Source organism: Solea senegalensis, linkage group LG15, assembly GCF_019176455.1.
Source record: "Solea senegalensis isolate Sse05_10M linkage group LG15, IFAPA_SoseM_1, whole genome shotgun sequence".
NCBI lineage: Eukaryota > Metazoa > Chordata > Actinopteri > Pleuronectiformes > Soleidae > Solea > Solea senegalensis.
In genome coordinates, this window is record NC_058035.1 from 18,845,640 (window position 1) to 18,868,795 (window position 23,156).

Consider the following 23,156-nt stretch of genomic DNA (forward strand, 5'->3'; position numbering starts at 1 on the left):
TCAGAGGTTACTAGGCTCCATGCAGCGAGGTTGTGGTCTACTTCACTGACTTATTTAAAATGGTGTATTAGTGGGTAAAGCTTTTTAAAATGGTTTGAATTGGAAAAACATGAAAGACATTCTTGTGAACTGGTTGACCTGGATGCAGTGATACTGTTTTGCCAGACAACAGGGTGTGTGCGCTCAACTTTTCTTTACTTTTCATTATTGTCTGGAAGGAACTCTCTCTCTCACACACACACACACGCAGGCTGTGTACATATACATTTACTGTATATACGTTTATATATGATACAGTACATTTACATACACTTACACAATGTAAACATGTATATATGTACAAGTACATATGTGTGTGCTGTGTATTTGTGTATGTGTGTATACATGGTTGCAAGTGCAAGTTATGTTAAGAAGTTGGCTATTTTATTTATTTCTAATCATATTTTTGGTTTCTGCATACTTCATCCATTCAGGTATAACAACTTTCATCTCATTCACTATATTTATTTTTACAAGAACATTTTTTTTCCTTTTAGCTTAGCGACTTATTTCTATTTTTCATTTATTTGAAAATAAACAAAACAAACTGACAGATGTGACACAGTCGGGGGTGGAGTTTTTTCTTTATTGATAACAAATATATAGAAGAGCAGATATGTACTCCTTGTATTTAACATATACCTTTACGGGTTTTTGAGGACTGGAAAATCGAGATTCACAGTTTTTTCCACTCTTCCTTGAACTGATAAACTTGAGGGTTTTAATATAATATTGAAACTCGTGTATAAAGGCAGTTAACATTTTCATAACTAAGTTCAACATTTCCACCGTAAGGGGCGTAATTGAGCAGAGCAGCCGCTTGTGACGCAGACACGTTACCGACATAGAGAGAAGAAGAAGAAGAGGAAAAACAAAAGCAGGCACAGACTCGGGGCTGTAACATCATCTGCCGTCTCTGCTTTAGTTTGCTTCAGTTCTGCCTCACAAACATGTAAGTGGAGGCAGCAAGGTTTCAGCTTCTCTGGAGGCTTGTGTTGAGGAACAGCTGATCTTAACGGACGCTGGGAATGAGTGAGTTCGCTCGGCAGCTAAGCTAGCTGTGTGAGCTGTTAGCTCTTCTTCTGCGGACTCGCTATCGTGTGACTGACTGACACACTGTGAGTTTGATCATCAGACAAATTAACTCCGGGTATCTGCTTCATTCTGCCCGCTGCTGACCAACAGGTGAGTAATGCTGCATCTTTTTTTGTTTAAAACTGTGTGAGCAATATGTGATCGTCAGAGACTATAAAGCAGGAAGTCGTAGCATCAAAGTCTTGATGTTCTCTGCACAATAAATAAAACACTAATAAACATGTAGATCTCGAGGCCTCTAAGTCTGTAACCTTAGATGTTTGATGTGTATTTCATTTGAAAGTGTAAATAAATATCACAGCTTTGGTTGCATGTCTGCAGAATACCTAGTATGCATGTTACGGGTAAAAATTATAATTATTTATTTGTTCTTTACAAATATTGTTACTGTGATATGGCTAACAATTTATCTTGTTTGCACCTGAAGTATCATTTTGACATTTTTGACATTCTCTGTCTGTAGGAGCTAGTTCTAGTTCAGGGTTAGGCAGGGTGGTTGATGCAAGATTTGACACTTGTCACAATGTAAGTTATTAACAGTTACTGTTGGCCTTAAGCCTTTGATTGAATTAAATATTTCGCAAGTAAAAGAATGTGGCTTTGTGGCCTTTCTGATGTTATTTTGTTCTTTAGATAGAAGCTACCATGGAAACTTTGATATCTTTGACGGCTAGGATAGATAAAGGAATTGGAAGATATGTACTGATAAATATCTAGCAGTTGGATGTGTCCGTTTTAGAAGCTGTACTTTAAGTTTTGGTGTAACAAGGTTTTTTGACTGTCAGGTCACTATTTGACATTAGGTTGCATAGATCAAGGGAATATTTCTATGTGTTGTTGATCCTCTAGAAGCTTGGATATATGTGGATAGAAATGTAATTTGGATGTACAGCAAGTGGAAATAAATGTGCAAACCCTTCACACAACTCTCTCTTGCCTTTGTGATTGATGAATTACAGTAGTACCTCACAGCTAACGACTATTCAGTGGCTTTGGAATTAAGTGTACTTTCGCCACTACAATGTCAACAAACATATCTTCATCTCATCTGAAGAGCAAGATTTTTGTATTGTTAAAGTTGAATGAGGTCTTTTATCATGTTTGATCTTTATAAAATAATTGCAGTTGTGTATTTTGTGAGTGTTTGCACAGTAGGGATGCACAATATTATCGGCATGGAATCTGCAGATATCAGCTTTAAAATGTATTATCGGATATCACCAATATGACTAATGATAAACCAATTTTTTGATGCTTACTTATTTTGCACAAGACATTTTATGTCCACATCTGATGTGACATATGTATGAAAAACATTATGACCTCTGCATTTGGGTAACAGTAAAGACGTATATATCAGTATCGGTATCAGTTATCAGCCCAAGCCCTCCCGATATATCGGGATATCAGACATCTGCAAAAGGCCCTACCCTATTGTATACAACAGTATCATTAAACGCAATTTTGTCTCACTGAGAAGATTGAATTAAGTTAATTTTAAGGTAAATTAAATCTAAATCTTCAACTTTAGTAAAGTTGAAGATGTTTTCACCTCTCATCCTGGAGGCATCTTCAGTTCAAACTACATTTGAACATATTGCTGTAGATACACAACTTGTAATATGAAGGAATCTTCTGTATGTCAAATATGGACTATTGTTAATGGAAATAACATAAGCTATATCAAAACATTGCAAAAAGCCAAAATCCTTAGCAGTATATGTGGGAAATAACTGGTTTTCTTCTTGTTTCCTGTAATGTTCTAAGACAACAATTAACAGTCAAGCTGTGAATGAATGCTGGGGTGATTATATGATAGGGAAAGGTCACCAGGAAAGGTCATCGTAAGGGTTGCACATAATGGCATCTCTTAGGGTAAACATTAGATAACATCTACTAGGGTCATAAACATCAGGTATGGTGTCTGTTCTTGTTTTACTTTGATGTTTGTGTATAAGTGGTGAAGCTTTTTGGAGGAAGGGGAGAGACCATTTTAGACTGTCCTTGGTGACAGTGTCTCTCCTCCATGCAAAAATCCATGCATGCAGTAAAGACATGATTTACTCAACACTGATGACTCAATAATTTCTTTCACATATATCATGCCCCTGCTTTCATATTGTTTCAATGTAAGGATTCAATAGTGCGGACCTGTTATTTCTGACATGTTTGTTTCATGTCTCTTTTGAAAGGATACAGATGGGAAATCTGGGCAGCAGGTTCCAGTCCCCCTCTGAGGGACCAGAGGACACTATAGAGGGCACAAGTACCAGCCGCAAGCACAGCTGTGAGTGCAAGAAGAGGAAAAGAAATTCCCCGTGTGACTGTGACAGTGAACAAGAGGAGGATGACACCTTATTAGATACACCTCGCAGGCACGTTCAGTCAAAACAACCTGTGATTAGTTCTGTCTAAATGTGTTTCAGTCATCAGTCAATCAGTCTAACCTTGTTTTTTAACCTTGTTTTGGTCTCTCCTTTGTTGCTTGTTTGTGTTTTTTTAAACTTGAGTAGGAAGAAACTGAAAAGCACATCAAGGTATATTTATCAAACCTTGTTCCTGAATGGTGAAAACAGTGATATTCGCATCTGTGCTCTTGGACAGGAGTGGAACCTACACAAACTGTACCTCTGCCAGGTAAATAAATATAGATTGATTGATTATCCAGGTATCCAGTATATATGAATTGAAAAATGATATGCAAATCATTAAGACCAAAGGCAGTCAGTGATTCGTGCTCTTTCTATTTCTTGCATTGTGCAGTCAGGTTATTTTTCCAGTATGTTCAGTGGCTCTTGGAAGGAGTCAAACATGATGGAAATCAACTTGGAGATACCGGACCAGAACATTGACACTGAAGGTGAGAGTGCTTAAGTCACACAGATGAGTTGTTGTGATTGTGTGTTTATAGAGTTTACTGACTGATTGATTTACTTTCTTTGTGCATGAAGCTCTACAGGTTGTATTTGGATCCCTGTACCGGGACGATGTTCTGATCAAGCCCAGCAGAGTCGTTAGTATTCTTGCCGCTGCTTGTATGCTACAACTGGTGAGTGAGTTCAAAGACGCCATTTATTGTCTGTATCGCACATGTAAAACAGCTTTTATTTTCCATAATTGGAGCCATACGAGACAAAACCTAATCCAGCCTCATGGTTTTGTTGTCATCTACAGGATGGGTTGATCCAGCAGTGTGGAGAGACCATGAAAGAAAACATCAGTGCAAAGACTGTGTGTGGTTACTATGCCTGTGCCAGCATCTACGGGTTGGATTCAGTCATGAAAAAGTCAGGCGTTAATCCTTCAAATTATATTTTCATTTAAAGCGAATAGAAAGATTTTTAATTCATTCATGTATTTGTTTTACATGTCTCCCTGCAGGTGTCTAGAGTGGCTTCTTAACAACCTGATGACTCACCAAAATGTAGAACTGATGAAAGAACTTGGGTACGTGTGCTCACCGCTCAGTTTACTTGACACGTCTCCTTTCTTGCGTTACTGTTGTGTTACTGTTCTGGTTTGGTCTTTCCTTTGAGGATAACAAAACCTAATTTTATATCCCTAAATGTCTAAAATTGGACATTGAAGGAAAATGAATTGAAATTCCTATGATTGAAAATAACATTTCTTTCTGTTCTGGGTTTGTAGGGCAGAGGTGATGGAGCAGCTCATTCATTCATCAGACCTATTTGTCATGCAGGTGGAGATGGATGTATACACTGCTCTGAAAAAGGTACAAGTAAACATTGCATCTTTTGAAGTCACTTTCAAATCAGACTTTTTAACCTGATAGTTTTTTTTCTTTGTAGTGGATGTTCCTGCAGCTCAATCCATCATGGGACGGTCCCATCAAGCAGCTTCTGGCTGACGCAGATGCCTGGCTATGCAAACGCAGGACGGGTACTAAAAAAGCTTTGCTTTGTCGTTGTTGTTCATAGCCACACAGAGACATTTGACCCTTGTTTTCACTTAACCTACAGATCTGTGTGAGAAAGAGCCCTTCCTAAACACAGATGAAGGTGCACAATTTTGTTCCGTGTTCAAATACGTCCGTCTCCAGTATATCATCAACGATTTGGCGTCTGCACGCGTCCTGGAGAGAGATAATATTTTGCCACCCGGTAAGATTTGTTTTTGCCAGATGTCATTTTTTTACTTTGTCATCATGTGCTTCTATGGTCTGGGGAAAATGCTTCAATTTAATTTCCTAATATCACAGCAGTTAAGTAGTTTGGAGCATAATTTAATTCAAGCCTCTCAAAGGTTAACTTTTTATGGACTTTTATTTTCTGTCAGTATTCTTTTTCAGTTGCTTTAGTTAGTGTAAACAAGACAAAATATAAAGGAGTAGACATTTTATAACAATGTTGTATTGGCCTCAACAGTATTCTGTTCTTATTCCAGATTGGTTGACATCAGTGTACAAAAACCAGTGGTTTGCTATGCTCCGCACAGAGTTTGACAATGACAATGGGTGTGTATTTGAGACTTTACACTGTAGGTGGACTTACAAACATTTTGAACGACTGCGTCATTTTAAAGTTGCGACTCATTTGTCACCAGTCCCCAGGAAGCAAACAAGGATGAGTTTGAGCTGAGCAGTATGAGGTGTGGAAGGAAACTGACAAAAGATGGAGATGTGAGTCTGACAATCTCACTATAATACATGTTAAATTCCCACAGATTAAAAACAAGTGATGTTTTTAATCATCTCCCGTCAGTATTGCTGGCGATGGACAGGCTTTAACTTCGGTTTTGACCTGCTGGTGACCTACACCAACCGCTTCATCGTCTTCAAGAGGAATACTCTGAGTCAGCCATGTGGGGGCGCTGTAAGCCTGCAACCACGAAGGCATTTGGCATACAGGTCAGTAGCACAGTCAACCTTGGATCACTACATAAACACACACAAATATGGGAAAAGAATATCATATCAAATCTGATAATGTGCCTGTATCACATCTTTCAAAAGATACAACAATCATTTATTAGATGATATGTATTTTTTTTTTCATGTTGAATGCAACTGGTTCTCTCAACAAAATATTGAGCTATGTCAATGCTACATTTCCTGGCAAGGCACAAAGTCATTTCTCACAACCTTGCTGCGAATTTGTGGATCTAATGAGAAAGTACATCCACTAAGTTTCGCCATAATATCAGAAGTCTCACGTAAAGGCTTTCAGTTTTGTGCATAACCACATACAGTTTAGGTACATTGGTTACATACATGGTTATTGTTAGTTACTAATTAACTATTAATATTTCATTGTACTCACTTTTATAATGACAATAAAAGCTTTACATTCTATTATATCCATAGGTACAGTGTGGTATCATCAAGTGTGTATTTACTAAAACGTCAAGCAATTTTTTTACAGGCAGTATTTTTATTTTTTTTCCATATTTCAGGTTACGTCTTGCCTCCTTTGATACTCGTGGAAAGTTGGTGTGCAGTCGCTCAACAGGTTACCAGCTTCTCACCCTCGAGAAAGACCAGGTCAGTTAAGATCTACATGGTCGCATGTGTAAATGGCTCAGTGGTGGCACTATTATATGATAAGCATATGAAATATTCTTCCTTTCAATCACTCAGGAGTATGTGGTGATGAACCTGGACAGCCGCTTGTTATCATTCCCCCTCTACGTGTGCTGTAACTTCCTGTACACATCTCCCCAGTTGGACAACCGTCCCGATTCCTCAGAGCAAGAAAGCTCTGCCCGCATCGTGTCTTGATGCCAGTCCAACAGTTTCCATTCCCTTGGCAATGCCGAGACACTGACACACGCTTGTACAGTACTGTATGTACAGTTCCGCATATTCAACAGCATTTCCACCTCAGACCTCTTGTCTTGCCTGTGACCAGCGAGGTGTGACCGGAAAATATTTTATAACTATGTATTCAGTGTTTTGGCACATTCAGGGTTACCTGTACATGGAGACGCGTCACAGTGCCTTTTAGAGCAGCTTCACTTCTCCTAAGATGTTTGTCATTAACTGTCTACACTGAGATCTTGCGACGTCTGTCAAAAAGGGAAATCCTCCGTTCATTTGAAATGGTGGAAATCCACTTTGGACTCCACTCTACAGAACTTTTTAAATGGCTGCATGACTTTTTTAGACCTGGTGTTTCACTGTACCCTGGGCAATGAAAACGCCATGGAACAGTTCTGTGTGTGTGCTCGGGGAGCTTTATCATTCTGGAAATGTGGGAACATCACCAGAGGGTGAAACTGAACCTTTGAAAAGCTTTGACAAACTGCAGATGAACCTCATGCTTTCTATGAGAGATGTAGATGTTATCTTTTGGATTCTACAGTCCATCCTAATCCTGATAGCTGCATTAATGAGATTACTATGAATATATGAAATGTTGAAAAATAGTTGTGTAAATGACTTGTAATGGATTTGGATGTTTATTTTTTAAATCCATTGCTTTCCTCCACTTATGGGTGTGTTTGAACATTCAACCAAATCTGGTAAACCTTTTTTTCACTTTTGTTTTTAATTGGCACTTGTACAGACCTGACTTTTACAATTATTTGTATATGCACAGTATGGTAAAAAAAACAATCTACACTTCTAAACACGTCATAACGTCTGTTGTGATAGAATCCAAAGGGTGAACACGCAAGAGGGAGCGATACGAGTTTCATGCATCTATAACCCGCTGCTGTTTGAGATTCAATGGTGCATTACACTTGATTTTTATCACCTTTCTCCATCCATCTTTCACATCTTTACATTTGGCACCAGCACGGGTGATGACACTGAACATGGTGAAAGCAGGAGCTGTTTTAAATCTGAACTCCACTGGGTCCATGGGTTAATCTCACTTTGTTGTCTCAGTCTTAAAACAGTCCTGTCTGTATGTTTTTCGTAAACCACAGCAATCTTTTTACAAGGTGCTTTCAGATTACAAAGAAAGTGGCATCACTGCCCCCAAAGGACCTGACCGGACCTAACTGTAAAATTAAAAAAAAAAAAAAAAAAAATCACCTTAGGGTTAAGTGTAACTGAATTTGATTGCAGTAACACGAACCAACTGCTCTTTTTCGCAGTCTGCTCATTTCATAATATCAACTGTATATTGTGCTGTATAAGTCTTTGTGAGCACATTTTTTCCCAACCCCCTTTGCCACATTGAGTCCATTTATAGTTATGTTGTTATTTTTTTAGTGGTTTCAATTTATTTTTGCAGTTTTGGACATCTATTACCTCATGCTGATGAAAACTGACGTGTAAGTCATTCTTACTCAGTCTGACTTGCCTCTAAACTGACATCAGGTTAAGACGTTACAGGTGTTTCTTTTTTATTATTTGGCATTTATTTATTTTTTATTCATTCGTACTTGTACAGAGTTGTTTTTGCAAAGGTAAAAATATGTACTTACACCATGTACTATCGACTGCCAATAAAATGCCCATAGGTGTGGGCTGTGGTGCTATATCCCATGATCTGTTTTTATACAGTAGTAATTATTAGCTGTAATGTATATAGCTAAATATTGAATTTCAGTAGGATGTTGCATATGTTGACATGTTTATGATCTTTAGGTTTGACTCTGTTCATTTGAGTACTGGACACCACTCCCACTGCCCATGTTTACAACTGGATTATGTGATGATTAATCTAGAAAACATTTGTTGCAACATATTCAAATCAATAGAAATCCAGCAACTCCTCTCACACAACATAATCTCTGCAGAGTCGGTCTGACATTTTCTTTGTTAACTTGCAGATTGTAGGATTAGCACTAATGAATTAATTAATCCTTCTATTCCGACAGGTTAGTATTAAGCTGCAAGATTTGCACAAGGTGCCTGGTGGAGAGAGATTATGAGTTTGAACAACCATGTAAAAAGTCAATTAAATGTTGGTTTTCAACTCCTTCCTCAGTGGCTCAAAGGTCAGTTTTTCTTTAGACTCCTCACCTTAAAGTTAGTGCTCCTCCTTTTCTCAAGTTATTTGTTATTCAGAGTAAGAATCTGTGTTTGTCCCCGTCCCTCCCAGAAAAGCAAAAAACAGCTGCATTCTAGTAACTATTATCAGACAAGTACTTATATGCTGTGATCTCTCATTGCTAATGTGTATTATTTCACTTCATCAGCTTTAAATCATCTGCTGACTCTTAATTCCTGGCCTAGGTGTAATATTATTCTTTGTTATTGATATGCTCAAATCAACTGACAGGCCTTTATACATAAAATGTGTTTCACAAGCTGTGAAGTAAAACATTTGTGAATTAAAACTGACAGTGAATGAAGTGGTTGTGAGGTTTGGAGTGTGTTTACAACGTTCTCTCTTAGGCTGTCACCTCACAGTGATGCCTTTCCTGTACAAACTTCAGAATATCCAAGTTATTTAAATACATGTAGAAAAGTCTCACTGGTGTCTGGCATTAGAGTTTGTGATATAATTAAGAATAATGCAGTCCCAAACCGGAAATGCCTACAGAACTTTTAATTGGGTCACATGAACACGTCTCATGTGAGGTGAGGCAATTGCTATTGTTACTATTATTGATAAAAAAAAAAAGATTAACGTGGGATGAGGAGGCTCATGATGATGGAATTCAGAAACCACATAAAGCACTTATGAACTGTGCATAAATAAGTCGACATCACAATCATGCTGAAACCATGGTGTGCTGTGTGAGAAGCATGAAATGTGATGCTCAGATTTGTAGCAAATTTTACAAATGCACACCTGTTCACTCACACACATTGATATGTCACATTTATCACTGGATTTTGAATCAACAGGATAATAACATTCAGCTCCTAGTGTCCATAGTGGCTGCTGTTAACAGATTATAGTTTATTACAATAACACATGTCACAGTGGATTAAATTAAGAAAACCTGGCTTCACCTGATTCTAAACTCCCCACTGCCTCTGACTTTCCTGCTCAGCACTACTCTAAAGAGTCCAGATTCTCTTTGAGCCTACGGGTCATGCTGGGGATCAGGCTAATGTGGTCGTCCACACAGCTGCCCACGCAGCGGTCCATCATCGATCGAACGGCTGCCTCCTTAGCGCCAGAGTCAAAAAGATCCTTCGCTTTATCATTGCAGTGCATTGTGCATCTGGTCAGACGATCCTGAGGAGAGAAAATAACATTTTTATGATTCTCGTGGGCATTTTTAAAAGACCAGGCTAGAAATGAGATGTTTTTAGATGACATCTGTTTCTGGACAGTGACGGAGGAAAAAAGAGTAGCAGCACATGAAAGAATTTCATGTCAGAAATGTAACAGAATGGAGTGTTTTACATTACGTTTTTTTAAAGAAAAAATACGGGGTGTATGTTTAGTGTTTTTGGGTTTTTTTGCATTTATGTTGTTATTTATTCTATAGTCAGTAAGTCATCATCTACCGCTTTACCCTCCACCAGAGGGTCGCGGGGGGTGCTGTGCCAATCTCAGCTACATCGGGCGATAGGTTTAGAAGTTAAAACTCGTTTTAGTGTCATGACAGGGCCTGCTTTGTCCAGTTTTGATGCTTATTACAAACTGACTACATCTTTACACATGTGTCAGGTCTTTACAGTGAAAAACCTAACATTTTTACCAAATAATTAAAAGCTGATGTACTGTAAATACTCATTTTTAAAAATAACAGTCACTTGAATAAACGTAAATAGCTGCTTTCTCTTTCTAACAGTCAATCAATCACTGTAGATTTTTCATTTGAACAGGTTTTTCAGCGCGTGTCAGTTTACCCACCTGAAACTTCTCCAGCTCGGAAGTGACAACTCCCTGAGCTTTGGCCAGCGGCGTGTGACACCTCTCGATGCAGTGATGCACCTGACTCATAGAGTCTGTGGAACGATCGCAGCAGTCTGCACTGCACTTGAACATGCGACCCTACAACAGGAGCACACAAATGTGAGACTTGAAGTGTTGCATGCAGGGGCGTTTCAACAAGGTAGCCTAAGAGGGCAGTTTCCTGGGGGCCTGAGTGAGAGGGGGGCTCTCAAGAAATTGCTCAGTAACTTAACCCGCAGTGATATCCTGAGAGTTTCCTGACATTTCCTAAATCGCTCTGGACTTTTCTGGAACAATTTCTGGTTACTTTTTTGAACATGTCTGACCCAAACAAAGTTCTGCCAATGTTTATATTTTTGGCTCGTATGTGAGTCAGGTTTTGGTTTTCACTATATATTGACCACAGACTGATGTGTCACAAACCTAGAAATCTGAATGTAGACCCCATGTGAGTCCCATAAAGAAATTTAGGCCATTAGAACATGCAGTCTGAATGTTCCCAGGGTTCTGATCCTAATACCAGGATAATGTCAATAACCCAGGCATTTTCCAGGGTTTCTATTAGATTACAGCTTCATAATCAGTGGTTCTCAAGCTTTTTATACCAAGTACCACCTGAGAAAATATTGAGCTCTCCAAGGAACACCATAATCACCATCGTTAAAATATAGGTGTAAATAGGCAGGATAGGATTTATTCCAATTAAGATAATTTGCTCTCTCATCATCCTCCTCTTCCTCACATATACTTCACACACTGGCACAGTGAAATTAGATTAAGATGAAGCAAGAGATAATGTGACTTTAATTATTTTTGTTATTTGTTTATTTTCATTGACTCCTTGGTGGTACAGGTACCAGAACCAAGGGTCTACGGAGATTCAAACCCTTGAGGATGCCACCAAGAAATTCTGCCTAATATGTAAACAGAGAATTTAGGGGCTACATGGGGATTAGGTCGAGAATGACACAGTTTACCCCTCTTTGTACACGGGTGGCTGCATGCACATACATGTCCATGTTTGAGTCCCCTACCTGCATTTTACGGATGTGGTCTCTCTCCAGACTTTGGACCATGTCTTCCACCACAGTATGCACTCGTGCCTGATGCGCCTCGGCCATCTCTGCTGCTTCTTCTCTCTAAGACTTCACTAATGTGTAATTCAGTCGCATTAAAACAGGACTGACACCTGGCAAAAACTACTTCCACAACGACGCTGCCACCGCGTTTCTTTAAGTTATTATTTGCTGAAATCTAAGGTCACCTCCATTCAAGCATGGTTCAAGACGAGCTTCTTCCGCTTTACTTCCGGATTCGGCTTCAGAAAAATTAAGTATGCTTCCGTTTTGTGGAGTTGGACACAATTTTAAGATTTTATCTGAGAGGATGAACACACATCCCTACCGAATGACAGATTATTTTGATGTATGTAAGCACCGTTTGTTATAACCGGAGGGTCGCCGGTTCAAATCCCGGTACAGGCCAGTGCTGGACTCCTGCGCCTGGCTTGTGTATGTTCCAAAAAAGATGAGATGAATGCGAAGGTCAATTAAACTATCACTAATTGCTGTGTGTGCAAAAATAACTAATTCTATTACTTCGAATTATTTGATCACATTATGTCGAGGCTTTTATTGTGAAAAGCAAACGTAAGCGTGCCCGGAAAGGTCTCTCAACATTAAGTGACGTCACTGAGTTCCGACATGATTCAATAGTGGAACGAGTTCGGGGAGTTACTTCCACCTCTGCTCTACTTTTTACACTTCTCTTTAACTACTTGAAGCATATTTTATTCCAAATTTGTTTTGAAATAACGAAACGTTGAAGTGTGACGTTGGAGATAAGTGTGTGGAGTTTACCTCTGGATCTACGACAGCCCTCCTGTGGCGACTTTTAAGTAGTGAGTCCAATCTGCAACCCTCAACACTTGTTTTTTATAAAGTTTAGATGAGTTAACAGACATGGTAACTGCTTGGAAACAACTTAAGTTTCTATTTTGTTCTTTGCTTGAGCCTGAAACCCTGTAATCTTTGACCTGAACTGATATGAACTAAATAACTTATCTTATCATGGCGTGTGTGTGTTATCTCACAGATGGTCCTCAGTGCAGAGCTGTAAATAACATCCACCATGAGACGTCAAACCCTGTCACTAACTGCTCTGTCGTTCCTGTGGCTTTTGATAAGCTGGAGCAGAAATCCAGTCTCAGCCTCAGCCTCAGAGCAGCAGGAGCAGCCCAAAAAGATAGGTGAGCTAAGTTCCAGGTTGCAACCAGAGATAAAACTCACAGCAGTCATCCTGTCCATAACTATCTCATTTATTCAGTCTGATGTTTTCCTCTTCTAATGTTTGTTCCACTTCAGGTCCTTCTTGGGGCACTTGAGGTTGAATTGTGGGAGATTTTTAGATTAAATATTGTCCTGACCTACACATAATATTCTACAGACTGAAGAAAACATCTTTGTTTCGCACAGATTTTTACACACAGTAGACATGTTAAGTCCCTCTAATATCACATATCATACTGCATTTTAAGTCAAAACAATTGCAATTAGACATGTTTATTCAAGATCGTTCATCCTTAGTGTTTACCAAGAATACAATAAGAACACAAAAGGTTATTGTATAGAAAGAGAGGCAAAAACAATCTGTGCACCTAAATAACCCCATAATCTGAATTACGTTATGTTTCTGCTAAAGCAAAAATTAGTAGTTAAGTAGTAGTTAAGCAGAATAAGGTGTAATTGTTTTAACTTCTGAAACCTATTCATTGATTATCAAAATAGTTGAGAATTAAGTAATCAAATATTAAATGATTCATCTTTTGCTTGTTGCAGCACTATTTGACTTACAGCATGTAAATGCCATGTTGGTTTAAGCTGTTAAGATAAATCATGCAAACTTTTTAGAATATTGGTGAATGAATGTAAAAACCTCATGGGAAGAATTCCGGCTGCAGAGAAGGCTCATCATTGTTGTCATTGCTCCTTTTAAAGCTGTGATTGGAGCAGGCATTGGTGGCACAGCAGCAGCCTTTTACCTGAGACAGGAGTTTGGACCCGGGGTGAAGATTGATGTGTTTGAGTCTGGCACCGTTGGCGGGCGACTAGCGACAGTGAAGATTGGGGACGATGAGTATGAGACGGGAGGTTCAGTGATCCATCCTCTAAACCTACACATGAAGCACTTCATTGAAAAATTAGGTAACGTCAACAGAGCCCAAAATAAATGTATCATTAACATAAAGTTCAGTATATTCCACTCTGAGTTCTGTGTTTTTTTTAGGTATTCCTCAACGGAAAGATGTCCCCTCTAAAGTGGCAATCTTTGATGGGAAGGAGCTCACGTTTGAAGAGAGTGACTGGTTCATAATTAATTTGTTCCGCATGCTTTGGAGATATGGGTTCAACTTGATTCGAATGCAGATGTGGGTGGAGAGTGTACTGGACAAATTCATGAGGTAAGGAGGAAAAGCACCTGAATTCTGTCCAGGAATATCAACAACACCTCATTTTATCGCGTGTTTCTTACTTTTAAAATTGGTCGTTCACAGGATCTACCAGTACCAGCAGTACGGTTACTCCTTCTCCAGTGTGGAGAGCCTCTTACATGCCATGGGTGGCAACCGTTTTCTCACCCTGATGAATCAGACTCTGGAGGAAACCATGATGAGCGATGGGTTTTCACAGATGTACCTGAACGACATGGTTGCACCTATCACTCGTGTCAACTATGGTCAGAGTGTCCGTGTCCACGGCTTTGTGGGTATGTTGTATAAAGGGTTTGAATTAGTGTGCCACAAACATCAAAATACTGCATTTTTGTTGGAAGTAGCCAACAAGCGCTATATTGCTGCTGCTCATTCTTCTTGCCTCTGCCTGTCTTGACATAAAACAAAATCACTTCCTGTGTGGGTAGGTTGAATGTCACTGAGAATCAAAACATTGCTGTGCTAAGAGTGGAGTGGAGCATATAGGTTTACTCAGGATTGTGTTAACTCATTGGACAGTGGTTTGAATGTAAAGGACATTTCTATATATTTAAAAGTTATGCAATGCAGCTTTAAAATGGAGGTTAATATTCACATCTTGTCTTTCAGGTGCCATTGCATTAGCTGGGGCAGATTCAGGCCTGTGGGCAGTGGATGGAGGCAACAACAGAGTTTGCTACGGACTGCTGTACCACAGTAAGAGTGAGCTCATCCCGGCCAGAGTGACTTCCATCTCAATCAAGGTTCGACCTTCTAAAACAGGTAACACTCACACTTTGATACAAAAATGCATGTTTTCTCTTGTTGGATGTGTCATGTGATGATTCCATGGTTACATAGACAATATATCAAAAATGTTTTATCATGGTGATAACGGTGACCCACACACATGATATACATATTGCAGAATGCTTGAACTGTGTGTTTTGTTTTTTTGTGCTAGTTTTATTTCACCAGGAGCTCATCATAAATAATTTTTTTTTTTTATCATTTTCTCCCATATGATAGTGTACTGACTGAAAATGTGAAAATGTGTTAAGCGAGGAGAAACACAAAGCAAATCAAGCTCCCTGAACTCATTAAAAGACTGATATATGGCACATAACTTTCTGTAACTTTCAAACTGCTGTAGAAACAAAAATCTAAGTCTTCACTTGCTCAGCAGAAGACAAAAAGCTCCCTCGCTCTCTCTCTTTCTGTCTCTATTCACAGTATTAAACATTTCATGTTTTTGTTGTCTCGTTTTCAGGCTCCACAGCCAGTTTCTATGAGGTCAATTATGTCGAGGAGGCAGGCTCAGCTCATTCCCTGTACGACATTGTAGTCATTGCAACGCCACTGCACCAGGGAAAATCAGACATCTCCTTCTCAGGTTTCTCCCCTCCAATCCCGTCTCACTACCCCGGACGCTACCACCAAACTGTGTCAACTCTAGTCCACGGCTTGCTTAACATGTCCTACCTCGGGACCACGCAGCTGGCTTCAGAGTTCACTGTGTCTGATATCCTAACTACTGACTCAAAGGGCTCTGTCATCCACAGCCTGTCCTCTCTCGACCCTGTGCACATCCCCGCCGGATACAAACGTCCCCCTGCCAGCCACACCAAAGTCTGGAAGGTGTTCTCTCCGCAGCCGCTGTCTCAGGAGCAGCTAAAGAACATGTTCCTCTCCTGGGACTTCGTGTCTGAGTCCCGATGGCTGGCTTATCCTGAGTACCGCCCGCCACAGCGCAAGACACCTCCCTTCATCCTGCACAACCGGCTGTACTACCTCAATACCATGGAGTGGGCAGGGAGTGCCATGGAGATGAGCGCCATCTCTGCTAGGAACGTGGCCCTGCTGGCGCACCATCGTTGGCACGGACAGGCTGACAAGATCGACCAGGAGGACCTGCACACCCGCCTGAGAGGAGAACTCTGAGAACGACTTCAGATGACAACCACCAACAATAAAATGCAGTGTACACCCATACAGATGCTCAAGGGCACGTCTGCTGCACTGTTATAACTCCAGTCAGGGCAAACCTCAACTCTCCTCAGGTATCTCATTGTTTTGACCTTTTTTTTAACTTAAGATTCTGGCAGTTTTGGCCTCTGTTGCTATTTGTCAGATGTGAAGTACTTGCTGAGATCTGGGAGCACCTTGACAGTAGATGATACATGATGAAATTAAAATACGAAGATAATAAGGTCTCTTAACAGGTTTGATAACAGACTAATCATACAAGTCAGCTATGAGTCACAGAATTTCCTACCCGCCTTTGTTTTACACGAGTAAGTACTCGTACCTATTCCCTTGCATTTCTTATCCAAACAAAGTCAAAGTCTACACTGCACACACTGGTGTGTTCTTTTTTGACAAAGAACGTGCAGGTGCGTAACTCCACGGTTGCCATGGTAACCTGCATAAAGGAAGGTCAGGGAGGTTCGTTAAGCGATATTTATCTGTCGCTTTTACTGCTGTGTCTCTTGCATTTGTCATTCAAATGCTGCCAAAGCTGACATTGGTGCCTTTAGAAGGTCACCGGGCGAGATTATTAAAGCCTGTCACGTGAACTGGTCTACTGATGGACTGTTATGCGGTTAACAGACAAACTTGAATTAGTAATCAAGAAAATAATCTGCAGATTAATAATGAATCAATGCCTGTCTGGATGGAATTGCTACAGATTCTACAACAAGACAATGCAGTCAAAACAACAACCTGGTGTTTTTGGATAAAACTCTTAAGTGAGTACTCCTGAAATTAAGGTAATAATTCTAATCCTAATCCTAATTTTAACTGCAGCATGCACTATAATTTAAACCTGAACCAGGACATAATTTAATGATCTCTGCAGTTAAGATAGTGAATGTCATCATCATCACCCTGTTGGCTGAAAGTAAAAAGAAAAAAAAAACTAATATTTTAATGATTGGGAAATGATCCTTTAATCAATCTTTAATAGTTGTTGTGGTTAACTGCTTTGAGCGCTGAAACATGAGGGGGTTACATTAACTTATCATGCTGCTTTGGTTTTATCCACCGCAGAGTCATGAGCCACTGCATCTCCAACTGTGCGTTGGAGCTCTGCAACCCCGCTCCAGCCCTAACCGGATTTTCTTGTTGGGTTTAAGTTTTTAATAACTTAAATCTTCATTTAAGGTAAAAAAAAGGCACTGTCAGGTACCGGTACTGGTCTTAATCATCAACACACTCAACAGCAGCACAAATCACACTATAAATGGTACATTGTGCAGTATCACTATCACTGTGTTCTTTAGTTTCTTGAACACATTTTTTATTGTTTTAAAAATATGTGTTCCCTATTTTATAAACACTAAGTCATCAGAGTCTGACTTCCCCTTCAACCATAATTATTCTTGCGTAGTGTTTACTAACATGCTGAAAGATGATGGAGTTCATGCATTCATGTTCATTCATTCATTCATTCAGCAGCACACTACGGTACATGTCGGTGAGAACAGGCAGCAAGATATTTTTTGTGACGTGGATGATAAAATAGAAATGAATGTATTTTCTTACTCTTAGAAATCAAGTATATAATATTATATTTAATGTAATTAGAGTGAGACCTGTAAGCAAAGTCATTAGTCTCTTAATTTGAGGCGTGTTTTATTAACGCAGTGAAAAGTCTGAGCATATGACCAAAGTGTAGTGAGGCTGATTCATTCATTTCAGTATTTTGTTGTGTTTTTTTCTCTGTACCTAGATTTATCTGATGTAGACACTGTACCCATGTCCTTCTACTTTGGGGAGATTACCAGATTGTTGTTTTTTTGCACACTTTAATGTGTATTTTTCTAGATTTTCTTCTTTATTTGAAAGAAGCACTGTGGTTGTGTGAGTGTGCTTCATGACGTACTGTTCTCATGCACTTTAACTGGCGGATGATAAATACATCTGCAAATGTCAAAAACAACAACCCCAGTGAGATGTTTAATTACAAATAAATTAGACTTCAAACCTACCAGACAATACAGTGCATGTTCAAAGTGTTTACAGTCGCAAAGAAGTGATGAGATCGTGTCTGAACTGAATTATGTGATAATCACTTAATCGTTATTTACAGGTTACTCATCATCATCAAAGATAGTCATGTATAGATTTATGTTTGTAAACATGCTTCAAATGCTGTGTCTACCATGGTTATTACGGTTAACGAAAACTAAAATTGAACTGAAATAAAAACAAAAACTAGAGTTAATAAAAATGATAATATAATGTTTATAAAACTAACTAGAATTGCAGCGAAAATGTGTTCTGCCGGCAATTTTGAAAGGTTGCATTTGAGACACAATACTTATGACCTTTTTGAAACTTGTGCCTGGCAAATACTATAAAAAAGTAATAAACATTACCAAACCTGCTCTAAAAACAGATTAAAACTAACTCATTTTAAAAACAAAAAGTCAAAATGAAAGTAAAACTCATGAAAAATCCTAAACTATTATATCCTCTCCAGGACCTTTGACACTGACCTTGTCAGGACCAGTCGTCCTCATGGAGACCAAAACCTGGTCCTAATGAGGGAGAACCTAATTTCTGAGGAACAGAGCACGATAAGGTTAGGTATTAACTGGTTAAAGTTAAGGTTTGGGATACAGCGTTGTTTAGGCTTTCTAAATGAATGAAAGTCAATGCAGTGTCCCAAGAAGAATAGCTGTGCAAACCTGTGTGTCTGTGTGTGTGCATGTGTGTCACCCAAATGTGTCAGGCTGCAACAGTTCAATTAATAATCAATGACTGAATTATAATAACCAACTAATCACTTTTTTGTGGTTTTTTTTTTGGTGAAACAAAACTAGTAACTTTTGTGAATATTTTTTGCTCCTTTTTGATGGCAAACAGTCAACTATTCTAAAATAATCTACAGTTTTCATCATTTTACGACATACGTCAGTCCAGTAAATAGTCCATAGATACGGCCCTAATTATCCATCTTTAGTTTTATAACATAACTATGTTCCAATTTGCTGTTGATTCTTATTTTGTCTAATGAATCAGTAAAATTCCATTCATTTTCATATTATCATAAATTTAAGAAGAAAATGGTTGTTCTGAATATGTAACATGAACAATAAACAAGTAAGGTTTCAGGATCTCTTTGATTAATGTATGAGTAATGATCTTTTTGTGTGGAAAAGAACACAAAACACACCACCCCCTCCTTTTTTTTCTTTTTTTTTTTAATTTAATCAAACATCCTAAGTAGAGGCGGCGGCGCATGTGACCGAGGAGCCAACAATAGTCCTCATTGACGGCCTGAATAAGGACGCGTCTGTGTGCTGATGTGACACCCAGCTGTCCTCTCAGGTAGTGGGGGACAATAGTACCAGAGCCGCCTGTCATTGCAGAGCATGTGATGTGAGTGAAGGTATAAGAGGCCGCGGAGTGACAACAACACAAACACAACACAAACAAATCCAGAGTGACATCCAAACTCTTCCACAGCCGACAGCAGCAGCAGCAGCAGCCATGAGGTTTTTACAGCCTGTGTTTGTTTTCCTCACTGTGGCAGCATTTCACAGCGGTAAGAAACAACCACTGATTATGTTCATGATGGAATAAGAAAGTTGTTGGAATTGTTTCTTGGGTTTTCTATGTTGAATGAAAGAATTAAAGGCCGATTCCCTAAAGATGCCACAGTTTTTAATGTCAACAAGGGTTTTTAATGTGTTTTTTTTTTTGTTTAGCTTTTTATGATCTAAAAATCTCAAAATCTATTCATATATCCATAGATACAGCAAATTAGAATTTCAGTATGTTGACTGGTGTGTTTGTGGCGACTTTCAGCTCTTTCAGCATCTCTGGAGTCTGCAGAGAAAGAGGAAAAGGTCCCCCAGTATGGTGAGAAATAAGATAAATAATAACTCAGTGTGATGATATTTGTATGTCCCAAACTGATATAAGTTGTTTGTCTTGTTTAATTTCATGCAGATGGGCTAACTGAACTGCAGAAAATAGGTACAGTGCAGCTGATTTTGAATGCATTTTTACTCTGAGTGTGTTAATTTTATTGGGTGGCTTTTATCAATGCATACATCACACTTATCTGTGTACATTGCATTTTTTCATGTACTATATTTTTCTTACAATTTTGTTGTCTGTTCTTATGTCTGATCTTATTAATTTGTTGTTACACACTGTTGTTACTGTTGGTGTTGCGTCAGTATTAATTTCTATAGGAATCAGTATCGATACTGGTCTAAAATGACTAGTATCGGGCTGATATAGTGTTGGTAGATACTCGAGTTTGTGATACCAGTCTCGGAAAAACAAATAAGTGGTATGTCCCATCCATAATCTAATCCAATCCACCTTTTGTGCAAATATTTTCAATGTTGTCATTCCTTTATTTAATGTTTTTTTCAGACCAGATTGAGTTTGAGGCCGCTCAAAAGAGGGAGACTACTCAGATTAACGGTAAATCGTCTTCTTAAACTCACAGACTACAGTGGACTGTGTCGTTGAGTTTCATACACACACTTGACTTCCTGTTTCATCACTTTCTTAAACCTTGAAAAGGCACAGACACGGAGCGCAGTGAGGATGTCCACTACCTCGGTGAGCCCTTTAAATGACACCTGACGTCACTCAGATCTAAGTGAGTCAGATCCAGGTTCAGTTGCTAACGCAGTCTCCTTCACATCTTCACCTTACAGAGGCTGCTCAGGATGAATCTGGTGAGTCGCCTCTCATTCACACACAGTGACTGTGTTTGCTGTAAAAGTCAGAGTGACCTGATGAACTGTTTCTGACAGAGGAGGAGCGTGCTGAGCCTGAGGTCGACAGCACGGGTGAGTGAAACCTCTGGCTGCTTCTGACAGACATGTGACCCTTTTTTCTTATCTAATGTCCAACATTATGTAACTGAACTCCTCCTCCTCCTCCTCCTCCTCCTCCAGAGGGAGGGGGCCACTCTGACGCTGCAGCTCGTGAGGGTAAGAGAATATCAACCTGTAGATGGCAACAAAGGACTGAGACTACTGCTGGACTGCTTCTCTCAATTCAATGACATACTCTCTCTCTCTCCCTCTATATATATGTTGACTTACTTCCCGCAGAAACAGTATCTGAATCTTCTGAGGAAGTCGAAGGTGAGACTGTGACATGAAACTTTATCACACATTAATGAGGCTTTAATGTTTTGACCTTCTATCACTTATAAATCCTGTATGTCTGGTTGTTTTGACAGGCAGACAGAAGCATGGTAAGTCTTTTTTACACATGCACTCATTAGAAAAACAAGCATGTAAAACATGAGGTTTTATTATTTGTTATTCATCAGAGGTACCCAATCTAGGGGGTCCTGACACCAATGAATCGCCTTAAAGAAATGGCATGTGAACCCCCTGAACTAGGTTTTCTAAGTTGCTTAAAACTACTCCAAAATCAGATGGTTTTTAATTCACATTAAAACTGTTTTTCCATTGTGTTTCCCAGAGCATCATGATGCAGTGAGCAGTCTGGGTAAGACTTTGAGTTCAACTGGCCTCTGAAAACTCACTGCACTCATGTATCCCACATGTTAACATGACTGTGATTTCTTCTCTGCAGATGCAGAAGTCAACGAGGAGTCGTCCGAAGAACAAGGTGTAAATCTTGCAAACGTGTTCTATGTGAGTTAATGATCAGCCACGTCACAGGTCACGAGGCTCACCCGTGACCCGTGACGCGTCCTCCTCCTCCCTGCCCCATCGTCTTTGCTCACATCATCCAGATGGTGATTAACATTTTTTGGGGGGGAGGTTGCCACAAATGTACCTGCTGCTTTGGCTGCGAGATGTGGTGGAAGTGTGTTTTTGAGTCACACGGTGAAAGTGAAATTGTAGGTTGTGCAATCAACTGGACCAGTGAAAAGAGCCAGTCAGAGCCAGTCTGGTCTAGACTTAAATAGTGTCAAACCCCCCCCTCCCCTCCGGCTGACTTCTACATGAAGAAAACAGTGAGTAATCACACATTTAAAACCCACTAGCTTTTCAAAAACCCTTAAGACTTGTTCTCTTTTCCCCAGGTTTGATGTATACAAACAGTTCTCCTTGTATGTGAGTAAATCTAGGACAAGAATCCAGGGCACGCTGAGATGTCCCCTGCTGCTTATTGTGCTTGATTTATTATGTATCACTGGCTTCTGGTTATTTTTAGACCAATAGATGCACTGTCCCTGTCCTGAAGGAGGCTCAAAGTCTCAAAAATTGATTGAATTCTTTTCATCCAAGGTCATGGATGCAGTGAGAAAAGTCGACTGTGTCATTCTCCGTGTTAGATAAGCCACATTCCTGAGTAACAGGTGTAAAAACATAAAATAAACTCAACTAGGGGTATGAAATTCTTCTCCTTTGGGGGGTAGAACAGGACTGGCATTGTGCTTTACAGCAGTGCGGCCATCACTGTGCCGTACAAGTGAGTCATACTAGAAAAAACCAGGACGTGCGATTCATGTTTTTTCTTCCTATAAGGGAGCTTGGAAAACTAGTGAATTGTGGCGTTTGCAATTTAAAGCTAGCGTAAAGGAATTCTCTCTTGTCTGTCCCTGCGTCACAGATGTAATGGAGTGAGGGGCAGACGCTGCAGCGCGCGGACACCAGCACTGACTCACCCACCTGATGCCTGAGCTGCACTGAATTCACGGTTAATAAAAAAAAAACAAGGGGGAACACGTCCCACCTCTCTGCATAACTCGTGTCCTCTTTTATGTTATGTATCGTGACACAATAACAATCAACACAGGAATGGGATTTGTGGTCATGTACACAACA

The 23,156-nt window shown here is 39.5% G+C and overlaps 4 protein-coding genes across 7 annotated transcripts; 3 read left to right on the forward strand and 1 right to left on the reverse strand.

Annotated features, from left to right (window-relative positions):
- Positions 1 to 285: 285 nt before the first annotated feature.
- LOC122781777 (cilia- and flagella-associated protein 251-like) lies at positions 286 to 23,073 on the forward strand. Of its 4 annotated transcripts, XM_044045785.1 has the most exons (15): positions 286 to 296; positions 5,830 to 5,833; positions 16,547 to 19,927; positions 20,191 to 20,244; positions 20,335 to 20,361; positions 20,770 to 20,820; positions 20,923 to 20,961; positions 21,060 to 21,080; positions 21,159 to 21,194; positions 21,303 to 21,338; positions 21,462 to 21,494; positions 21,593 to 21,607; positions 21,841 to 21,867; positions 21,955 to 22,016; positions 22,942 to 23,073. In XM_044045785.1, exons 3-15 carry the CDS (start codon positions 19,873 to 19,875, stop codon positions 22,945 to 22,947), a joined length of 462 nt encoding a protein of 153 aa, XP_043901720.1. In that variant the 5' UTR covers positions 286 to 296; positions 5,830 to 5,833; positions 16,547 to 19,872; the 3' UTR covers positions 22,948 to 23,073. The 4 variants fall into 4 exon arrangements, with proteins under 4 accessions (XP_043901720.1, XP_043901721.1, XP_043901723.1 ...); XM_044045786.1 differs by lacking the exons at positions 286 to 296; positions 5,830 to 5,833 and having other exon boundaries at positions 19,569 to 19,927; positions 21,955 to 21,990; XM_044045788.1 differs by lacking the exons at positions 286 to 296; positions 5,830 to 5,833 and having other exon boundaries at positions 19,569 to 19,927; positions 21,597 to 21,607; positions 21,955 to 21,990.
- gmcl1 (germ cell-less, spermatogenesis associated) lies at positions 889 to 9,402 on the forward strand. Its single transcript, XM_044045783.1, has 15 exons — positions 889 to 1,224; positions 3,327 to 3,509; positions 3,648 to 3,771; positions 3,898 to 3,994; positions 4,086 to 4,183; positions 4,309 to 4,421; positions 4,516 to 4,581; positions 4,783 to 4,867; positions 4,944 to 5,034; positions 5,115 to 5,255; positions 5,539 to 5,608; positions 5,698 to 5,773; positions 5,856 to 6,001; positions 6,547 to 6,634; positions 6,731 to 9,402. Exons 2-15 carry the CDS (start codon positions 3,334 to 3,336, stop codon positions 6,869 to 6,871), a joined length of 1,512 nt encoding a protein of 503 aa, XP_043901718.1. The 5' UTR covers positions 889 to 1,224; positions 3,327 to 3,333; the 3' UTR covers positions 6,872 to 9,402.
- Positions 9,585 to 12,229, reverse strand: fam136a (family with sequence similarity 136 member A). Its single transcript, XM_044045789.1, has 3 exons — positions 11,939 to 12,229; positions 10,863 to 11,003; positions 9,585 to 10,238 (listed from the first exon to the last, which is right to left on the reverse strand). Exons 1-3 carry the CDS (start codon positions 12,023 to 12,025, stop codon positions 10,053 to 10,055), a joined length of 414 nt encoding a protein of 137 aa, XP_043901724.1. The 5' UTR covers positions 12,026 to 12,229; the 3' UTR covers positions 9,585 to 10,052.
- pcyox1 (prenylcysteine oxidase 1) lies at positions 12,574 to 18,364 on the forward strand. Its single transcript, XM_044045782.1, has 7 exons — positions 12,574 to 12,804; positions 12,999 to 13,152; positions 13,901 to 14,107; positions 14,190 to 14,364; positions 14,458 to 14,669; positions 15,004 to 15,156; positions 15,644 to 18,364. Exons 2-7 carry the CDS (start codon positions 13,035 to 13,037, stop codon positions 16,312 to 16,314), a joined length of 1,536 nt encoding a protein of 511 aa, XP_043901717.1. The 5' UTR covers positions 12,574 to 12,804; positions 12,999 to 13,034; the 3' UTR covers positions 16,315 to 18,364.
- Positions 23,074 to 23,156: the final 83 nt, after the last annotated feature.